The 20445-nt window shown below is 43.0% G+C and overlaps 1 protein-coding gene and 1 long non-coding RNA gene across 2 annotated transcripts in view; one reads left to right on the plus strand and one right to left on the minus strand.

Annotated features, from left to right (window-relative positions):
• LOC111539988 overlaps positions 1-14897 on the minus strand; it is a 131596-nt gene extending 116699 nt beyond the window's left edge. Inside the window, exon 1 of the long non-coding RNA XR_002730863.1 lies at positions 14540-14897. This is a non-coding gene — a long non-coding RNA (uncharacterized LOC111539988). The remainder of the gene's footprint in view (positions 1-14539) is intronic.
• Positions 14898-19574: 4677 nt separating this feature from the next.
• Positions 19575-20445, plus strand: part of ZC3H12C (zinc finger CCCH-type containing 12C) — a 79324-nt gene continuing 78453 nt past the window's right edge. The window contains exon 1 of the mRNA XM_023208199.2: positions 19575-19875. Within this exon, the coding sequence (XP_023063967.1) occupies positions 19852-19875 (24 nt within the window). The 5' untranslated portion in view covers positions 19575-19851. The remainder of the gene's footprint in view (positions 19876-20445) is intronic.

Raw genomic sequence — 20445 nt, forward strand, 5'->3', positions numbered from 1 at the left:
TAAGACAGAAACAATCATGGAGTCTGTGGTTTAAGTGAAGTTTAGCTGTTTTACAAACCTGTGATTTTTCTGTTGAAATTCCAGGCTTTGTACAACTCAGTTAGTCCCCAGTATTGGTCCTCCTGGGCCAGAGGCCCCTGCAGACATTACGTGCCCATCAAGGAGCTGAATAGCAAGGTGATGAAAATCGAAAGTCTACTCATTTGCAACCTCCTGCTAAGAGGCAGAGTCTCCCAAAGGCTACTGACTTTTGAGGAGGTTCTAATTCCCCTGACATGATCTTTGTCTAACTCTTCACCCAGTCTGTTCCTCGCATGCTCTACTTAGTCAGTAGAGTATGACTTAATTATCCACGTTCCCTGATCACAGGCTTTCAATTTTTTATGTCTTTGCAAATGCTGTTCCCTCTTACCCTTCCTTTGCCAACTCATCCATCTGGCATACTCCCATTTATCATTCAAATTACTGCTTAAGACACTTTCTCCTAGATGCCTGCTGGCATCTCCTCTATTCTTTTCTCCTTCCCCAAAGTAATCCCTCCCTCTTCTGTACTGGAGTGGTAGAGTGCAACAGTTTCTAGCTTGGTTTCCAAATTCAAATTCATCTGAGTTCATCTCCTGGATGTACCACTTTGTCACTATGTGGTCTTGAACAATGTATATAGTCTCTCTGGGTCTCCGTTTTCTGATACGCAAACTTTCCTGATAGACAGTAATACTGTCTATCCCGTAAGATTGTTCAAATTAAATTATATAAAGAATACACAGTACTTAGAACAGAGTCGGACACATAGGGAGCAATTTTACCATTGGTCATATGCCATTAGGTTACAGTTACTTATTTAGGCTCACTCTATCCCACTAGAATGACAGCTCCTTAAGAGTGAAAACCATGTTTAATTCATCATACGGCCCGGCATACAGTACATGTGGGTTCTGAACTGAACTTAATAATGGTATAAAATATGTATATCATAATCCCTTGCAATTCAAATGCAAGGAATTTTAAATAACAACTCATAGGGACAGCTGTGCTAACTGCAATTAGAGATCACCCTGTTCCCATGGCCTTTGAAAAACTTCCTGTTCCTATATGGCTTACCATCAATCATTCAACAGTTACCTATCAAATGCCTGTTATATGCCAAAGCAGTGGAGATACCTTAGTGAACGTTGGCAGCCCACGCCTCTAGAAAAGAAACGAACAAGTAAACCAGCTCTATTAGTTCCATTCTCGCATTTCTATAAAGAAATGTCTGAGACTGGGTAATTTATAAAGAAAAGAGGTTTACAGGCTGTACAGGAAGCATGGCAGCATCTCCTTCTGAGGAGGCCTCAGGGAGCTTTCACTCATGGCAGAAGGCAAGGAGGGAGCAGTGTCTCACATGGCAGGGGCAGGACTGAGAAGAAGTGGGGAGGTACTATATACTTCTTTTTTTTTTTTTTTTTTTTTTTTTGAGACAGAGTCTCACTCTGTCGCCAGGCTGGAGTGCAGTGGTGCGATCTCGGCTCACTGCAACCTCCGCCTCCCGGGTTCAAGGACTCTCCTGCCTCAACCTCCCAAGTAGCTGGGACTACAGGCACCCTCCACAATGCCCAGCTAATTTTTGTATTTTTAGTAGAGACAGGGTTTTACCATGTTGGCCAAGATGGTCTCGATCTCTTAACCTCATGATCTGCCTGCCTCGGCCTCCCAAACTGCTGGGACTACAAGCATGAACCACCACCCTGCCCTACACACTTTTGAACAACCAGATCTAATGGTAACTCACTCACTAGCATGAGAACAGCACCAAGGGAATGGTGCTAAACTATTCATGAGGAACCACCCCCGTGATCCAGTCACCTCCCACCAGGCCCCACTTCCAACAGTGAGGATGACAATTGAACCTGAAATTGGGGAGGGGACACAGATCCATACTATAGTTACTGTAACTGCCCAATGGGTCCACCTGGCCCACTGCCTAGACAGAGTCGATTTTTCAAGACAGGAGAACTGTAATTTTGAAAGTGTAATTCACGCAGAGCTGGCTGTGCAAGAGACCAGAGTTTTATTATTACTCAAATCAGTCTCCCCGATAATTCGGGGATCAGAGTTTTTACGAATAATTTGGTGAGTATGGGCTCGGATAGCGGGGAGTGCTGATTGGTCAGGTTGAAGATGAAATCATAGGGGGTCGAAGTGAGTTCTTCTTGCTGACTTCTGCTCCTAGGTGGGATTGCAGAACTGGTTGAGTCAGATTATTTGTAGGTCTGGGTGGTGTCATCTGCTGCATAGGAATGCCGGGTCTGCAAAATATCTCAAGCACTGATCTTAGATTTTGCAACAGGGATGTTATTCCCAGGAGCAATTTGGGGAAGTTCAGACTCTTGCAGCCAGAGGCTGTATGGCCCCTAAACCCTAATTTCTAATCTTGTAGCTAATTTGTTAGTCTTACAAAGGCAGACTGGTCCCCAGGCAAGAGGGGGTTTTTCGGGAAAGGGCTATTATCAATTTTGTTTCAGAGTTTAAACTATAAACTAAATTCCTTTCCAAGGCTAGTTTGGACTATGCCCAGGAATGAACAAGGACAGCTTAGAGGTCAGAAGCAAGAAGGGGTCGGTTAAGTCTGATCTCTTTCACTGTCACAATTTCCTCAGTTATGATTTTTGCAAAGGTGATTTCATTACCAGCTTATACCATAAAGTCCTGCTGGGAGTCACAGTGGGATAACATGTAAAACGCCATGGGAAAACTTCAGAGAAGCAATTAACCAATTTTTTGAGTCAGAGAAAGGAAATCCTGCTGGAATTAGTAGACCATAGTCTTTTCAAAGTGTAGCCTTTACCCACTTAACCCATTAAGTGATCAGTCTGATGCCCAGAGGCACCCCTTGTCCAGAGACATCCTGTGCTAACTTGTTCTTGCATTGCTATAAAGCAATACCTCAGACTAGGTGATTTATAAAGAAAAGACGTTTAATTGGCTCATGCTTCTGCAGGATGTAAAGGAAGGATGCATCTGCTCAGCTTCTGGGGAGGCCTAAGGGAACTTTTACTGAGGATGAAGGTGAAGCAGGAGAAGGCATATTCCAGGCAAAGACAGGAGCAAGAGAGAAGTTGGGGAAGGTGCAACACACTTTTAAAGGACCAGATCACCAGATCGCTCAAGAACTCACACACTACTGAGAGGACAGCACCAAGTCATCAGGGATCCACCCACATGACTCAAACACCTCCCTCCAGGCCCCACCTCCAATACTAAAGATTACATTTTAACATGAGATTTTGGTGGGGACACATATTCAAACTATATCACACACTTCTGTTACTATTAAGGACAGATTCTGAACAGCAGTGCTTTAGGGCCTTGGACAACGCTAACTTCCTTACACCATTACTCCTGGAAGGATATTCAGCCCTTAGAAACTGATATAGTTAAAGGCAAATAGATTGTAAAAACCATAAAATGCCTGGGGCCATGCTAAATAGAGCTCTGAGGCCTCAGAACTGACTGCAGTAAATCTTCCTGTTTTACGCAACCACATGTCTCTTCTTAGAAGGATCCAGGTTTTTTCAAACCACCTGTTAAAATTATTCATCCGTAAATTATTTTTATTACGATCTAAAAGGCTGTAATTCTGTTTGCATGTAATCCAAGCTTTACATACAAAACATTCTGAGATAATCTCTAAGTTATTTCAGCAATTTATTAGACATCTACTGAGGTGCCATGATCATTATCACTAACCAAAGGGTTTTCATATCTTGACTTTTTAAATTCTTTGTCTCCAGTCTTAATTATCACACACTCAGTTTACCCACATCTGTAGGTTTATTTTTATAGTGAAATAATTTGGGGAAGGGTGTAAATACACTGAAGAATGCAAAAGTAAACAGAATCCCTTATCAGACCTTTAAATGGCTTCTGGACATAGCTCAACTGTCTCCATTCTGGAACTTCCAGACTGTATAGCAGGGGTCCCTTCCTTTATCTGAGCATCACACTAGGGCATGCTCAGGACAGTTCTTGTTAATTCATACTTTTTTTTCTTTCCATGTGAACTACAGTACTTTGCCCCTGCTGTCACTAACAGAATATAATTCCAGGTGTTTGAATCTGAGTTCATTAGTAAAGGGTAAGGGCTCCGATTGTCAGGCAGAGCTGAGTTTGAATTTTAACTCAGTCACTGACTAGCTATGTGACCCTGGGAAATTTACTTCACATCTCTAGACCTGGTTTCCTTAACCTGAATAGAGTGGTTATAAAGATTGCATGAGATAACATATATGAAAAGCTTAGATCATTTTAATAACAAAGAATCTTTCTGTTTTACATGTATTAACTCATTGATCCCTTACCAGATGACCATCCCATGGGACACTTAGGGATATATGTCATGTCACTATTTTACAGGGAGTTCATATCTCCCCTACATGGTACATTCTGTACTTCCAAGTCACAAAGATGAAGGCCAGCTTTCTTACCAAGGCCAGTCTTGAGGTGCTGATAGCTCCAGGCATACAGTCCTCAAACCCTTCTGAATGGAGCTTTAACATGCTCCACGCAGCTGTTTCCCTGAGATACGCAGCCTGCAGCTCTTTGCACTAGCTGCAAACATGTCTCTGCATTTTAGTCCAACAGAGCTGGCTTTGCTGACATCAAGGACGTGGTGCAAAGCACAGCTCTTTAGTTTCCAAATGAATGAAAATGACATATTGAAAGCGGGTCTGGCCACAGTATCTAGCTGGAAAACAATAATGACTCACAGGAAAGACAAAGACTGAGTAAGCACCAACGAAAGGCCACTCATCCCTTCATTAACATCACTAGGGAAAATATGGTCTCACTATGGAACAACCAAAAACATATGGACAAAAATCTCCTGGGCTTTTGAGCATAGTCTAATTCCCATCTGGCTTATAAATTTCCTAACTTCTAAATTAATTACACTAGGAGTTTGAAGAGAATAAACAGTGGCCATAGATATTAGAAATTTTTACATGTGGCATGTATCTGCATCACGACTGGCATTGCTAATCAATTGTGAAATGACTATTATGTAGCTTTGATAAGACAGTTTCTTATTAGTCTAGATATTGGACTACAAAAATAGTCTACCAGCAACAAAAAGAGATTGAATCTTCTTCACTGCATCTGTATATTGTCAGAGGTCCAGACAGAAATCTAAAAAATATATAAGAATAAATAAAACATTTATTGTGATACTCCTTCCTTGTTTAGTATATTATCATGATAATACATGTTTTAATGCTATGTAATTTTGGCATATTTTAAATACAAAAGTGTCTAATTGATTTACTATTTTTATGGCTAATTATTAAATATATTAACAATTATATTTGTGCAACCAAAAACATATCTTGATTTTTAATGCTAGTAAATGTTAAGATTTTGAACTAACAATACTATTTATATAATATTCCTGAGAAAAAGTATTTAGGTAAAAGGTTCTAGTGAATCATTTTCTTGGGGACCTTGCAGGAATTACCAACAAAAATTGAGAGCCATAAAGGAAATGTCTAAAATATTAGAGGCTGTGTGTCAAAATATCTTGTATTAACTAAATCAAGGGCTTATTAACCAAAATCAAGCATTCCTAAAAGACAAACCTTGTGTATATTTTTAATGTTTTTGGCTCCCCAGAATCTAAGACCCTTAGCTATGCATGAGAAACCTCATGAGGCAGAGCCCACCTCCCACTCTAGAAGCTGAACATTCTAAGTACTAGCTTGCCTGGCCTCTCTTGCAGCTAGGATGCTGGCACGTGACTTTGAGTCACCTGATTGGATTCACTCCCCTCACATTTTGAACCCAGAGGTCATGACCAAAGAAGGAGGAACCTCAAGGAGTCCATTCTGGCAACAGCAGGGACAGAGGCTATATTCATTTTGCAGAAGCAGCAAGCATAGCAATTCTAGGGGCCACCTCTAGTGCCTGCATCAGGTTCGAGGTAAGACAAGCTGTGGTGTCAGTGCCTATTGGCAGAGGCATTGATATCTTCCTGGAATACTTATGTTTCATAATGTTGGTCATAGTGCCAGGCTCCACAGTCTCCAAGCCCAGTTCTCCAGCACTTCTAGAGATTGTCAGGCATACCAATATTCTTTAATAAATTCTATCACATGAGACCAGAATCCTGATTATTTCATTGTTTTTACTTTAAAAAATATTGGACATTTTTCAAAATAAAAAAATGAACATTTTTTAAATGTTCAATATTTATTTTTTAAAATATTTACATCAGCTATATATTATAGCTTGTGGCATGAGGCAGTTTCTCAAGCAAGTCAAAGTAATGCATAGGCTAATTAGTTAAGAGAGAAAGGGACACAGAAACACAAGTTTTGCAATGGCAAGGCAATTGTCAGCCTTGAGATTGCAAAAACATGTGCTGTGAGTTTGGGGCATTCTCACTTTAAATTCCAGAATGTAGTTTCCAGGAGGCAATAACTGTGAATTAACATGTAATGTGTATCAGCATTTAGCTGTTTTCTCTTACCTCTACAGTCCTCATACCATACTGTGGCTTCCAGCCTGTTCACTCTCCACAGCTGACTGGCCCACTGAGGGGTCATGGCTTTGGGAGAAATTCGCAACCACTGAGAACATCTTGGAAATCCTGGGTCAGGCTTGGGGCAGTGGCTCACGCCTGTAATCCTAGCACTCTGGGAGGCTGAGGTGGGCAGATCACCTGAGGTCAGGAGTTCAAGACCAGCCTGGTCAACATGGTAAACACTGGCTCTACCAAAAATACAAAAATTAGCTGGGTGTGGTGATGCGCACCTGTAATCCCAGCTGCTTGGGAGGCTGAGACAGGAGAATCTCTTGAACCCAGGAGGTGGAGGTTGCAGTGAGCTGAGATCACACCACTGCACTCTAGCCTGGGCAACAGAGCAAGACTCTGTCTCAAAAAAAAAAAAAAAAAAAAAAGAAAAGAAAAGAAATCCTAGGTCAACTTCTGGCCCTGTTGAACTTGCTCTCATTTTATTAATTCTCTTTCCACTTTCTTGTCAAGAGTTCCTTAGTACAATTTTGCTTCTTTAAAGAAGATCCTTAACAATATACTGTACACAGTACTTAAAAATTGCTAAGAGAGTAGATTTTAAATGTCTCACCACAAAAAAAAAGTAGGTGAGATAATGCATATGCTAATTAGTTTGATGTAGTCATTCCACAATATATACAAATATCAAAATATCACATTGTACACCATAAGCAGACATAATGATTGTCAATAAAAATAATTAATTTCTTTAAAAAGGAGAGTCTTGGCTAGTCTACTGCCTTTCAACCTAATTCTTAGGAAATAAAATCATAGCAGGGACTTGTGCATGTGTAGACTGTTCTGACTGGAGTTGGCCAAATATTATCTCTCACTAGCATTAAGGAATTTCTTCTTCCTATAATTCTGAAAGAAAAGAAAACCATCTGAGAAAAGTATATCCATCCTATTCCCAGAGAGTAGTGCCACTTTAACAAAGTATCTTAACAAAGGATTTTTAACAATTAACTTAATAATTCCATTTAAAAATGTTTGTCTTACTAAGTTAAAAGGTTATTCAGGACCTGGATGATTCAGGGTGGTTGTGTTTTATAAAGTGCTTTCCAAAGCAAACATCTATGGCATTTTGAACATATCTTTTTTCTGGAGATGGAGTCTCACTCTGTCACCCAGGCTGGGGCTGGCACATCTCAGCTCACTGCAACCTCTGCCTCCTAGGTTCAAGCACTTTTCCTGCCTCAGTCTCCCAAGTAGCTGGGATTACAGGCACCTGCCACCACACCCTGCTTATTTTTGTCTGTTTAATAGAGACGGGAGTTTCACCATGTTGGCCAGGCTGATCTTGAACTCTCAACCTCAGGTGATCCGCCCATATCAGCCTACCAAAGTGCTGGGAGCCACCACACCCAGCTGCATTTTGAACATACCTGCTTATTAAAGGAGAAACCAAGCATTAGAGAAATTCACTAACTTATTCACAGCATACAGCTGGTCCCAACTGGAACTGCATAGTTGGGACTCAAAACCAGGCGTTAGACTTCAAACCTCATTCCTTTCCTCAACATAACTATGCCTGCCACATCCAGAGCCAAGAGCCATTTCTAAGGAAAACTGTTCCATCTGGAGCCCCAAGGGCAGCCCTAGCTGACCATGGTGGTTTTGTTATACCCCTTCTCTGGTCTCCACGGATTGAACAGGATTGGGTAACTGACCCCAAAAAAAGCCAATCCACAAATTGGTCAGCAGCCTGTGAGATGGCCTGGCACAAAAACTTTTGACTCAACAGAGGTGATCTGAGTCAACCAGATTCTAGCTGACTCTTGTTGCTTCTAATCAAGAGACTCCAGTTGACTCAATCTTTCTGGGGATAATTGTATGCACTATTCTGATTAACTGATTGCGTAGAATAACCTTGTTCAACTTTCTATTTCACCACTCTTAGGAAAACATGTCCTAACAGAACAAGATATTACATGTTTGGAAGTTCCCAATCTTCTTAACTTCTGATAAACATTTTTCTTTTTGAAATATTTACTCCTTTGATTCCTTGGCTCCACACAATCTTGGTCCTCTCTCTATTTTTTGGTGCCTCCTTCCTCTATGTTCTAGGTAATATGCTGAGTGTTTTACATAAATTATTTTATTGAAGGCTCACGACAATCCCATAAGGTAAACACTATCCCCATTTTACAGATGGAGAAAGAGAGGCACAGGGAGATAGTGTTGGTTTGGATTAGGGTTGTGGTAGAGAAGGGAAGAGGGCAGATTACAGATATATTTTGAAAGCAGAACCAACAAGGCCTGGTTGCTGAATTAGATGTGGAAGTGAGGGAAGGGAAGAATCAAGGATGATGCTTAAGTAACAGGGTGAATTGTGCTGCCATTTGTCCAGCCTACTGCTCATCTCTAAATGGTATTCCAGAAGTATCTCAGGGTCAACATGTCTAAAACTGAATTCATCATTTAGTTCACAAGACCTTCTCTTTTTCAAATATTTTCTTCTTCAAAGAATTTCATCATCACTGTTATTAGTGGCAAGTACTTAAGAAAGGGATACAAATGAGAGAAACAATAAAAACGATAGTAAAAATTTTTCTAGGATTTCAAATTGTTTTCTCCCAACTTTTTCATTTGTTTACTAGGCTTTTAGTTCCCTCATTTAACCATAAGTGCCTCAGGAACAGAGCTTGTCTCTGTAATTAGACCTAACATTGATTATTTTCTAAAGGTCATGGCTCGTGCTAAGCCGTGGCTGCATCACCCATGTAACTCTCCTAACCACCACACCTCACGAGGCTGTTAAGAACAAGGTTAGGCTGCCTGAGTTCAAATCCAGTCTCCGTCGTGTGATTTGGGGCAAGTTATTCAACTTTTCTGTGCCTTGGTTATCACATGGTACTCTGAGAGTATAGAGGAAAGACATCTAACCCAGAGAGTTGAGATCAAAGAATGCTTTCTAGAATGGAATGAAATGCCGAGTTAAATCTTTATTCACAGAGCTGTGAAGAGAAAGGTGTTGCAGGCAGAGAGAGCAGCTGGTGTGAAGGCCAGGAAGTAAAGTGAAACATGGAGCTTTTGATAACTGCCAGTGCAATTTATCAAGAGCAGGAAAGGGACATGAACATAAATGTTTACAAGCACCAGGCAAGTAAGGTAAATAAGTGAGGCTGGCCAGGGGTAAGACAATGGGAAGACGTGGGTTCCTGAGGCAAACTGCTCAGCCCAGGATTCAACTGAAGGGGCCACCACTACGGAGGTCACACTCCGCTCCCTCACTAAGCTCCAATACACTGCTTATACCGTCTGGAGGCTCCTTCACTTGCTATATGCTCCACCTGGAAATTGCTTTGCAAGGCTGGCTCCTGAACAGCATTTCAGCTCAAATGGCATTTGAAAGATGCCTTCTCTGATTACCACCCACATGCCAGCTCCAGACCTGCCAGTACTCCACTCTAGTTTGTTTCTTCTGAGCAGTTACTATTATGTGAAATTATTTTGTTCATTTGTTTATGTGTACATTTTGTGTCTTTATTTGTATGTTGCGTATATAAGCTGTATTGGAGCAGGAAACTTTTCCAACACCTACAACAGTAGCTGACACACAGTAGAAGCTCAACAAAGCCCATTTATTAATTTTGAATAATCAAGTGATGGTTTTATTGTACACTTACTCCGTGCCAGGTACCATGGACTACAGTGATAGATTTGGCAATCATCAGAACATAGGTAGTAGCTGACAACACAGGAATGTGTGAGAAAAGCCAGGGCATGTGGGTGGAGCCAAAAGATAACAGACGGAGAGAAATTCATTGTAGGCCTAAACATACAAAGAAAAACCCCAAAGAGACTGATAAGGATAGTAAGGGGAGGATCCAGGTAAGAAGTGGTATCTTCTTCTTCTAAAGGAAGCCAAAGGAAAACAGAATCCACAGGGTAAGCCATGACTTTATGAGATAATCTGCTTCTGGCTGATTATAATGTACAACAGATTCCTAGATATCTAAAGACTTCACTTACTGCTGTTTCTCACTGTGCCCATTTAGGGATCTCTCTGAAGAAAGTCTCACCTATATATTTACCATCTGTCTGCATTTCCTGTGATATATCCCAACAGTGATGCCGTATCTGTTCTCTTTTTTTATTTTATTCAAATAAACCTTCCTACATTTTCACCTTTGGCAAACAAATTTCCATTCATATACCACTACTCTGCCTCTCCTATAAAAGTATTTATTTATTAACAAGACAGAATCTACCATACTTATATTCTGATCCTGATCTCTTCCCCAGCCATCAAAATCTTGATAATATCATGAGTCTGTAGTTTTCAGCTTGTGTTAAGTGAAGGTTGAAGCCATAAGCATCCTATCTGGCCCCCTTCTCAGCAAGCGTGTGTGTGTGTGTGTGTGTGTGTGTATTCACACTTATAATCACCTAATATATGTGCTAAAAAAAAAAAAAATCAGAGTTCAGGAGACGGGTAGTGACCAGAATGCAGAGAGAGGGAAGATACGTGTGATATTCTGATAGAGTGTTGAGGGAAAGTTTCTCTAATAAGGTGACATTTGAGCAGAAATCCAAAGGACATTAAAGAATAAGCCTTGTAGATTTGTGGGGGGGGTAGGCAGGGAAGGCTCCAGAGAGAGAGACAAAAAGAACAATAAGGTCAGTGTGTCTAGTGGAGAATAAGCAAAGGAGAGAGCTGTAAAAGATGAGGGGTTGGCAGGATAGACTGAAGAAAGCAGCACCTGCCTTCAACTTAGGAATTCTCCAAGTCTGACTTAGGAAGCAGTGGTGCATCCAAATAGTGCCCAGAACACAGCAGACGCTCAGTAAACATTCATTTAATGAAAAAATCCACAAGATAGACAGAGAATTATTTTGAGAACAAGACCTTGGGATCCCAGGTGACTGAGTTCACCCTTAAATTAGGCAAGTTTAGCACTTGATTATATTTAATTTGGTGTTTTCTCCAGACCTTTTTTCCCCCAGACGTATCTCTTACTTTCCAAGAAAATATTAAATTTATTTAAGATACAGGCCATGTCCTTTCTTTTAATGATTCTGAGTCCAGTGCCAGCACTCAACAAACAGCTGTTTGATTGAATAAAATCAAAAAAGTAGTAGAATATAGGCATAGCATGAAGACAATGAAAGAAGAGGTGGTTGGTTATCTTTGGGTGATGGGATGAGAGATCATCTGCATTTTTGAAACTTTATGTTTCTTAAAAAATTTCTGTAATGAGCATGCTTTTCTGTTACAATTTAAAATAATATATTAAAATACTAAAATTTACCAGATGTTAAAGGCAGTAAAATCCATCTCCGTTAACCTTCTTCTAGGTCCATACAGATGAAGTACTTGAGCCTCAATTTAACTACTGGTTGGCTATATGTATAAAAGAGTCTTAGAAAAAGCCAGTTCCCATTTTTGTACATGGAGAACCGACCATTAAGATAATACAAGTAATTATACAGACACTATCCTACCAACACTCTAAAATGCTCTTGCAAACATATGTTTTAGCAAAGTAAGCCACAAAAAGCAGTGGTAGTACATTTCATCAGAACAGTGTCTTCTCGTAAACAAGTTGTCCTTGCCAAAGCTTACTGAACATTTAACTGCCTCTTGTAGTTATCCAAAATAAAATGACAAGTTTCTGTATTTCTCTAGCAAAATCTCCATTAGAAAGTAGGGACTGCCAAAGACAGACAATGCTCACTTTTAAAAACAGATGCTTGTAAGAATGAATCAGAAGGCCTAGCCCTTCTCAATGAATCTTCAGAGGTCTGTGTATAAGACTCAAACATTAGAGTAAGTCACATAACTAGTGAAGAGCTGGAGAAACATTTCAGGGGACTACTGATACGATTTCAAATAAAGTAAGACTTTTGACTAAAATGAAGGACCATGAGACATAGGAATAGGTGAATGGCTCTAACGTATCCCAAAGTATAGCCGGGCTTACCTTTGTCTGTAAGGTTAAACCTGTGTGCTCTAGACTGACCACAGAACAGAAAGGGCAGAAGACAAATCACTCCTCTAAGGTCAGAGCTCACCTCCACCAAATCCCTGAATGTGATCTGCAACCCACCGAAACCATTAAAAACTATTGGATGGCTCTGGCCTATTTATCTCTCTGGCCTCAATCGCTGCCTACCAAGGCCAATGGCACTTGCTTATAGGACTCATAGAGATGTGCTTAACATCTCCTTTCTGGCTAGATTCCCTATTTCTGACTCCTTCCGGATATTCTTGGGCTGAAAATTTCCTAGAATTCGGTGTTCAATCAAAAATAGCTGTAAGTGTACATCTTCCATTGACTTCCAGCTCTAAAGTTGAAAGTGAGTACCTGGGACTAGATTGCTTGTTTCCCCTCCATGCCTCTGTCCTTAGTCACTAAGCTCATTTACCTGCCCCCATCCTAGACTCTGAAGACAATACAGACCCTAAGTCAAGTGACCTGATCCATCCCAATTACTCAAGTCTCTGGTGGTTCAGTGACTTGGCAGCAAGCCTGACCTGCTGATAATCCTGCTGTTCCTACAAACTGCAGCCCTAATTATGGGCTTTCTCTCCTATTTTATTGCTGTGCTATTTGCTGTTTGTTTGGAGGATTGTTTTGTCTTAATTTGTTTGCTAGTCAGTTGCTTGTCTTTTTCTTTTTTAACTGAATCCCTGCCTTCTTCTGCTAGTTCGGTAGTTGGCTCCTTCCTTGTTCCCTCATGCTTGAATATTTTTCTAATTCCCCAATTCCTCTGAGATTTGAATCCTATCTTTCAGAGACTGGAGTCCTGAATCCCAGTTCCCACAGCCATGTCTTTACTACCTTCTAACAAATTAATGTTTAAACAAGCAGCCACAGGTTGGAGAGTCATCGGGGTTCCCACTGTCCATAGCCAACCTGTGTGTCTTCCACATGCCAGGTACAGAAAAACTAAGGGCAACACAAGCAGCAAGACAGACAGAGCTCCTGGCTTCAGGGAGCTTACATTCTCATGTGGGAAGACCAATAATACATCAAATAAGCAAATACATTTCAAGGTGATGAATGTTATGAACAAACACACGTGCTCCCTCGGCCCTATGCCTACAGCTGACCCACTGTGATACCTCCAGCTTGTGTGCACTTCCTCCTGTGTCTGCCCACAAGAACATCCCTGGATATTCCCCTTGGGTAAAGCAGTTCCCAGCAAAAATCTTCATAGAATCTGAGTTTAGAGCTTTTGACAATTAAGTTGTAAAAACAATGACTAACTCCGTTAATGCTGGCTGGGAATCCTTGAGCAATAATGGGATCTCCCCTTCCATATGATCATAGGGACCTTTCCCTTGCCTGGGAAGCCCCAGCCTCCACACGTGCAACTCACAGGACTCCTATAACTTCCTCTTCCTTGTGACTGGGCTACTATTTGAAAAAAATAGTGGCTGGTTATTCACAGAATGCAAAAGAAAGGCATGGGCAGAGCACACACCACCAATAAATGCAGCCTTTTAAAAAATATTTTTGATAGCAAATTCAAGTGCCCAATTTAAAATTCAAAAGCTATGAAAGGTTATATGGTAAAAAGTGAGACTCTTCTCCACCCTTTCTTCCCAATTACCCAGTTCTTCTGCTCAGAGACAACCAGCTTTACCAGTTTCTTGTGTGTTCATCAGAGATATTATATGCATATATAAGCAAACACAGAGTTTTTTTTTTTTTTTTTTTTTTTACACAAATGGTAGTAGACATTGGTCTTTACCTTCCCTTTTCACTCAACAATGTATCTTGAAGTTTATCCACACATATAAAGCCACACCACTCTCTTTAACAGGTGAATGGTATTTCAATGTATGGAGACACTGCAATTTATTTAAAGTCCCCTATTAATGGACATCTACACTGATCCTAATACTTTTTGTCTTTGCAAATAATATTACAATTAACATTTCTGCAATACAGTCTTCTAACAGAAGATGTGCTCTAACCTGCAAATTCTATAACTCTGTTTATAACGATCTAAATTTTGTACATTTATAATTCTACTTACCAGTTTCCTTTTAAAACAACAGATGCTTGTATAGGTGAAGGGGACACTGTAGTACACTTGAAATCGCAGGTTGAAAGAAAAATTTTAAAACTTCTGGGCAAGGCGAACCACAATGGAATGGCAAGTATGGTCCTTGTCAGGGTGGCAAAAATGCCATCTGAGTATTAAGTGTTCGCTGTTCTCAAAATTCCTACACTGGCCAAACATGGCTATGGCAGGGCAGTTGCACTATCTGTTTCAGGTAGAAAATCCAGCACGTGACTTCATGACACTAGCATATTTAAAACCTTGCAATTCTGTCTCTCTGGTAGCCTCCTGCAAATACTGGGGAAAAAACAGAGTCATGCTGTTGGTAAGGAATCTTGCGGTTACCCATCAAAAGAAAGAAGCCCTGAGATTGGTCAGCAGCACATTTCTTGTGTCCTCTAGTTTCCTTTCCCTAAGAACTCAGTACTAAAAAGGAACTCTAGCCAGTCACTGAAGCTCATAAGCAACGATGTATTTCAGCCCTCAGTGTCTGTCTTATACACAGCAGGTGCTTAGTAAATGATTGTAATGTAGTAATGCTCGACGTTTCATGGGTTGTTGGAATTAACCAGAACTTCTCTAAAAGACATAAAAGAAACTGTGAATGAAACATCACAACAGTCACCTGGTTATGTGTATGAAGCTCTTCAACTAGAGGAAATCAGGTGCTGGCCAAAGAGACAGAGGTGAAGGCGCCTCTGGGGACTGCTGATATTGCTTCAACTAAGGTAAGTGTTTTGGCAGAAATGGCAGAGGCGTGAGACATGAAAGCAGGAGACAGAACTCTCCTGCAACACCAAGGGTAGCCATGGGGTCCACACATTTTCAACGAGAAAACTCCTAAGGACACCACTGGGAAACCTCTAAATAGAACTAAAAGCAGTTGCCAGGAGATGTGCCACCTGAGGGTGACCATCTGAAGCCCCAGGAGGTCTTAGATAAGGTGACAAGGTAATTGGAAGTTCTGGACTAAGGCAGCCAAGGTGAGATGTGAGGAGGATCTGAAACTCTACCTTTTAAGGCTCAAATGTGAATCTAGGTGTGTGGAAGTCTACCTAAAAGCCATATTTTAGAAGGCAGGACTGCTGCCTTTGTGACCATTCTCCCTCTGGCTGCTCTTTCCAAAGCATTTGCTTTTTACTAGTGAGTTTATTCCTAGATTTTGCCTACTCTGAAGCCACAGCCACTAGAGTTCTTTAATTATGTACAATTCCAAGTCGCAATCCAAGGTCCAGACTTAACTTTGTAACTAAAAAAGATTTAGTTATCCAGAATCAATAATAGCTAAAGTGCTGTATTTGCCTAATGCCTGTTTTGAACTCTACTATCAGATGTTCAGAATTCGATCCTCAATTTTGCAATGATCTCTAAGTTTCTTTTCATTATCCTAACATCCTCTGAACCCATGAAAATTCTTCCCGATATATTCATTCTCTCTCCTCTCTCTAAGTAAATATAATTTGGGGGTAAAAATAGAATATGAGTGGAATTCCCTAATGCCTATTTAATACTGAGTCATATAAACATTTTATGTTTATTTGAAATTTTCTTTCCACTCTGGTTTATTAAAGATGAACAGCCATGCCTGGTTATTGTTATGATAGTGACAATTTTAACTTTTCATACTGATGCTCTCAATAGTAGATAATGAATACTCTCATTTACTGAACTATCTGCCCTTCTGAGATAGGACATAAAATATTTCCATATGCATATCCTGCTGTTACCTCAAATACACACCTAAAGCCAAACTATTCTGAACATTTTAAAAAGTCGTTTCTATACCCATACACTGCCCCATTTTTCCGTTAGTAATACTGCAGGTTTCACATTCACACCCATGAAGTCATTTTAGACTTCTTCTTTTTCTTAAGTCCATCTCCACCAAGTGCACTCAATCGTTCACAAAGCCTCAATGATTCGTATACCACAATGTCTCACTAGCCCATTTCTTCTCTTCCCTCCCTCACTGTCCACTTCGTGATTTCAGGTCAATTCTCCCATATTAACCTGCAAACTTGTTTCCCTCCCTTTTCCAAACCATCCGGTGACCATCATAATATTAGTATTCCTCTAATGGGACATTATCCACATCACTTTCTGACCAAAATCCTTCCAGATTCCCTACTGGTACATAGACTACATGGGGCCAAATTCTTTCTCTCTTTCTCTCTCTTGCACTCTCACTCTGTGCATGAGTGAGTGTGTATTCCTTGCTTGTTTTGCAGATCTCTATAATTTTGTCCTACTTTTCCTTTTCAACTTTTTGTTATCCTGTTCCCCAGATTGCCCCGGCACTCTTTGTATATGTTGTCAATTCTATGAATATGCCCTTCCTTATCCTCTCCACGTATCAAAATACTACTCATTCATCATAATCCAGCTCAAATCTCCCCTTCGTGAAACGCAGATTCATCTTCTATGTAAGTGTTCCTAACCACCCCAACCTAAAGTGATTCCTGTCTTCTGATACCTCATGGCATTTATTACCTACATTCACATTTGATACTTACAAATTATCTTCTCTTCTTAGTTTTCTTTTAACTTTTCATGTGTTTTTATTTCTCCAAATAAATAGTAAAGTAATAAGGGCAGTTACTGTATCTTATTCACATAATGGGTCCTGATTTCTAGAGTCAAACTGACTGCATTTTAGCCCATGCACTGTTATTTACTGACAATAATCTTGGTCTTAATTGTCTTGTCTGTGAAATGGAAATAGTGGTAGGTATTTCCTTACAGGGGTTTTGTGGGCATTTTATGAGACAATGCATGCAAAGTGCTTAGAATAGTATCTGGAACATGGTAAGCATTCATTAAATGTTAGTTATTATAATTATTACTCATCTCTTTTACCTTGATTTTTAACCAGCCTTAATCAATATTGAATGGAGTTCAGCTGAGTCAATTGTGGGATTACAAGGTAAGAGGTAGATTGTGTGGGCAGAATACTGCGGAATGGGGGAACTTCCTGGCATCACTAAAGTCATGCCATAGATGCTGTCACTTACCATCAAACAGCCTCATTCTAAGTCCCTGCTAAGTCCCTTAGAGATCCTAAGATTAAGGGCCTCTAACTCTGCTCCAGAGACCTCTAAGGTTTTGGCACAATGTAAAGGGGCTGCTTTCCCAGCCCCTACTTTCCTGCCAATAAAATCTGACCCGGCTGCAGACAGCAGGCTACCAATCTTCCTAAGAGGCTTCAGAGTGGTATGAAAAAATGTGGACCTGGCCGGGCACAGTGGCTCACGCCTGTAATCCCAGCACTTTGGGGGGCCAAGGAAGGCGGATCACTTGAGGCCAGGAGTTTCAGACGAGCCTGGGCACATACACGGGGAAAACCTGTCTCTACTAAAAATACAAAAACTAGCCAGGTGTGGTGGTGCACACCTGTAATCCCAGCTACTGGGGAGGCTGAGGCAGGAAAATCACTTCAACCCCGGAGGCGGAGGTTGCAGTGAGCTGAGATCGCCCCACTGCACTCCACCCTGGGCGACTGGGCCAGACTCTAAAAGAAAAAAAATGTGTGGACCAGAGAACAGAGAAGCCAGCCTACCTGCCTACCTGCAATTTTATTTAATCAGCTTCACGACTGGCCTACTGACGTGGAAAACAAGCTCAGTAAGACACACGGGCAGAGTCACGATGCCCATGTGCACCAGCCAGTTGGATACTCTCAGCTGGGACCCCATCATCAACAGATAAAGAGCAACTGATGCTGACCAAAAAGATGGGGACATCTGTGCTGCTCAACTGAGCCGTAAAATCCTATATTTGGTAGTGAATATTAAACTGAAAATTATCAAGTTTGAACCCCCCCAAAAGTCATGAATACCATTAGGCAGGCCAAGCAAATTCAACAGATTCAGGCTTAAACCATATATATGCCCTACTGAAAACAATTCAGAGGCAATGACTAATTTTATGAAAGGTGAAAAGTGTGATCAAAGGCATGAATCATGGTCCAGTGAAACAAATGCGTCCTTTAGATGTAGCAGACCTGAATACCTCACATTCAAGCTGTGTAACTGCAGGTAAATTTTCTAACCTCGATTTTCTGATGGATAAAGGGGTTTCTAATACCCAGCTCACATGACTGTGGTGACAAATGGGACAGTGGATTTAAAGCAGGCTACTTGGCAAGTGGCACATGGTAGGGGCACAACCCATTCAGTGTCCCTCCCTCCCACTCCAGAAGCAGACTCATCCTGCCCAAGGCGTGAGGCTCCTGGTAATGATTCCAAGGGCGGGTGAATAAGGTTATTGTAACATTTCTGAAACATTCACTTAGTTTGTGCTGGGTGTTGTACGATTCACAGAAGCAGACTCTCTGCTCCCGCTGCTTTTCAGCCTGCGACTCAGGCGCCCACCTCTGTGCAAAGGGCTGTTTCCTTCCTATCTCCTGAAAGAGATCTGGATGGATCTTGGGTTCAAGCTCGATTTTGACACTTTGATTGCCATTTCCATCAAAGCCAATTTCCTTGCTGAAAGAAGTCCTACCCCTGGGTGAAATCCCAACAGTCATTTGTTTAAATTCTTTTATTGGCCTTGCTAATGCAGGGTGTGGTTTTTCCTCATCACGGAATATTGATAAGTAAACAACCACGGGGAACCCCGTCGATCTCCTTGACCGCCTGGGACGTGATCCGTGTTATTGCTGGGTGGAGAAGGTGTCGCCGAGCGGAAAGGCGCCGTCCTGCACCAGGCCGGGGGAGCGGCGCGGGGAGGTCGGGACCCCTGGGTTGGGCCGGGGCAGGGAATGGGCGCGAGGGGAGGCGGCGCGGGAACCTCAGGCAGCCCCAGCGGTTGAGTCGAGCCCGACAGGTTCCAGCAGCTCCCCTCACCCCTCTCCACGCCTCCCGGGTTTTCCCCTTGGCTCGGGGTTTCCTGTTTCAGTTCTCGGCGTTCTCCAGCAGCAGGTGCTGGTTTGCCAACCTCGGCTCCAGAGGCGGCGACGGAGGAGAAGGAAAAGAGGGAAGGGGAGGAGGAAGCGGCGCGGCTGCGGTGGCTGCGGGCGGGCGGGCGAGGAGCGCAGAGCGAGGCGGAGGAGCCGGGTTCGCTCTCGCCCGCGGAGCAGCGCACGGACGGCGGGCAGGGCCGAGCCGAGCGCTCGGGCGCGCCCGAGCCGGAGCCCCGGCGTGCGGCTAGCTGGCGGGGCGGGAGGCATGAGGGTGCCTCGCGCTCGCCCCGCGCCCTAGCGGCGGCCGCGGCAGCCCAGGGCTGAGGCGAGAGGCGGCCGCCTGGCGGAGGGCCCCGGGGCTGCCCCGGCTCCAGGGCATGTAGTGATGGCTGCGGAGAAGAGAATGCAAGTAGGTTGAGCAACAGATTCGAGTGTGCGCGCGTCGGGGGTGTGAGTTGTGCAACCCGGGGAGGGGGCGCCGGGGCTGCGGCCCGCGGAGAGGGCGCGCGGGCGGGCGCGGCTTGGCGCGGGAGGGCCGAGGTGGCCGCTGTCTCCGCGGGCCCCGCTGGCCGCTCGCCGCTTCCTCGCGGGGCTGGCCATGCCGGGTAGCGGCTCCCAGGTTTGTCCTCGGGAAGCGGGTGGGGGGCGCGGACGGCGACGAATGCGGTCCTGGGGGACCCGGTCGTGGGGAGGGCCGCGGGGCCGCGCCCGGGCGCCGGGTGGAGGGCGCCGGAGCCGCAGCGACCGCGCCGGGTGATCTCCAGGCCCAGGCGGGTCGGGCTTCGGAGGTCGAGTCGCCGAGCTCCCGCCGCTCAGGTGGGGCCGAGCGGAAAGCCCGGCGCATCCTCCCCGCGGGCAACGCCGTCCCCGCCGGGATTTCGGGCGAGGTGAGGCCGGGCTTCCCGGCCCCGCGGCCTAGGGCACCGGTTCCCGTCCGCCCGCCCGGGGGCATAGATCCCGAACATGGAGGCGGGCCCGG

The sequence above is a fragment of the Piliocolobus tephrosceles genome, chromosome 13, assembly GCF_002776525.5.
Source record: "Piliocolobus tephrosceles isolate RC106 chromosome 13, ASM277652v3, whole genome shotgun sequence".
Taxonomy (NCBI): domain Eukaryota; kingdom Metazoa; phylum Chordata; class Mammalia; order Primates; family Cercopithecidae; genus Piliocolobus; species Piliocolobus tephrosceles.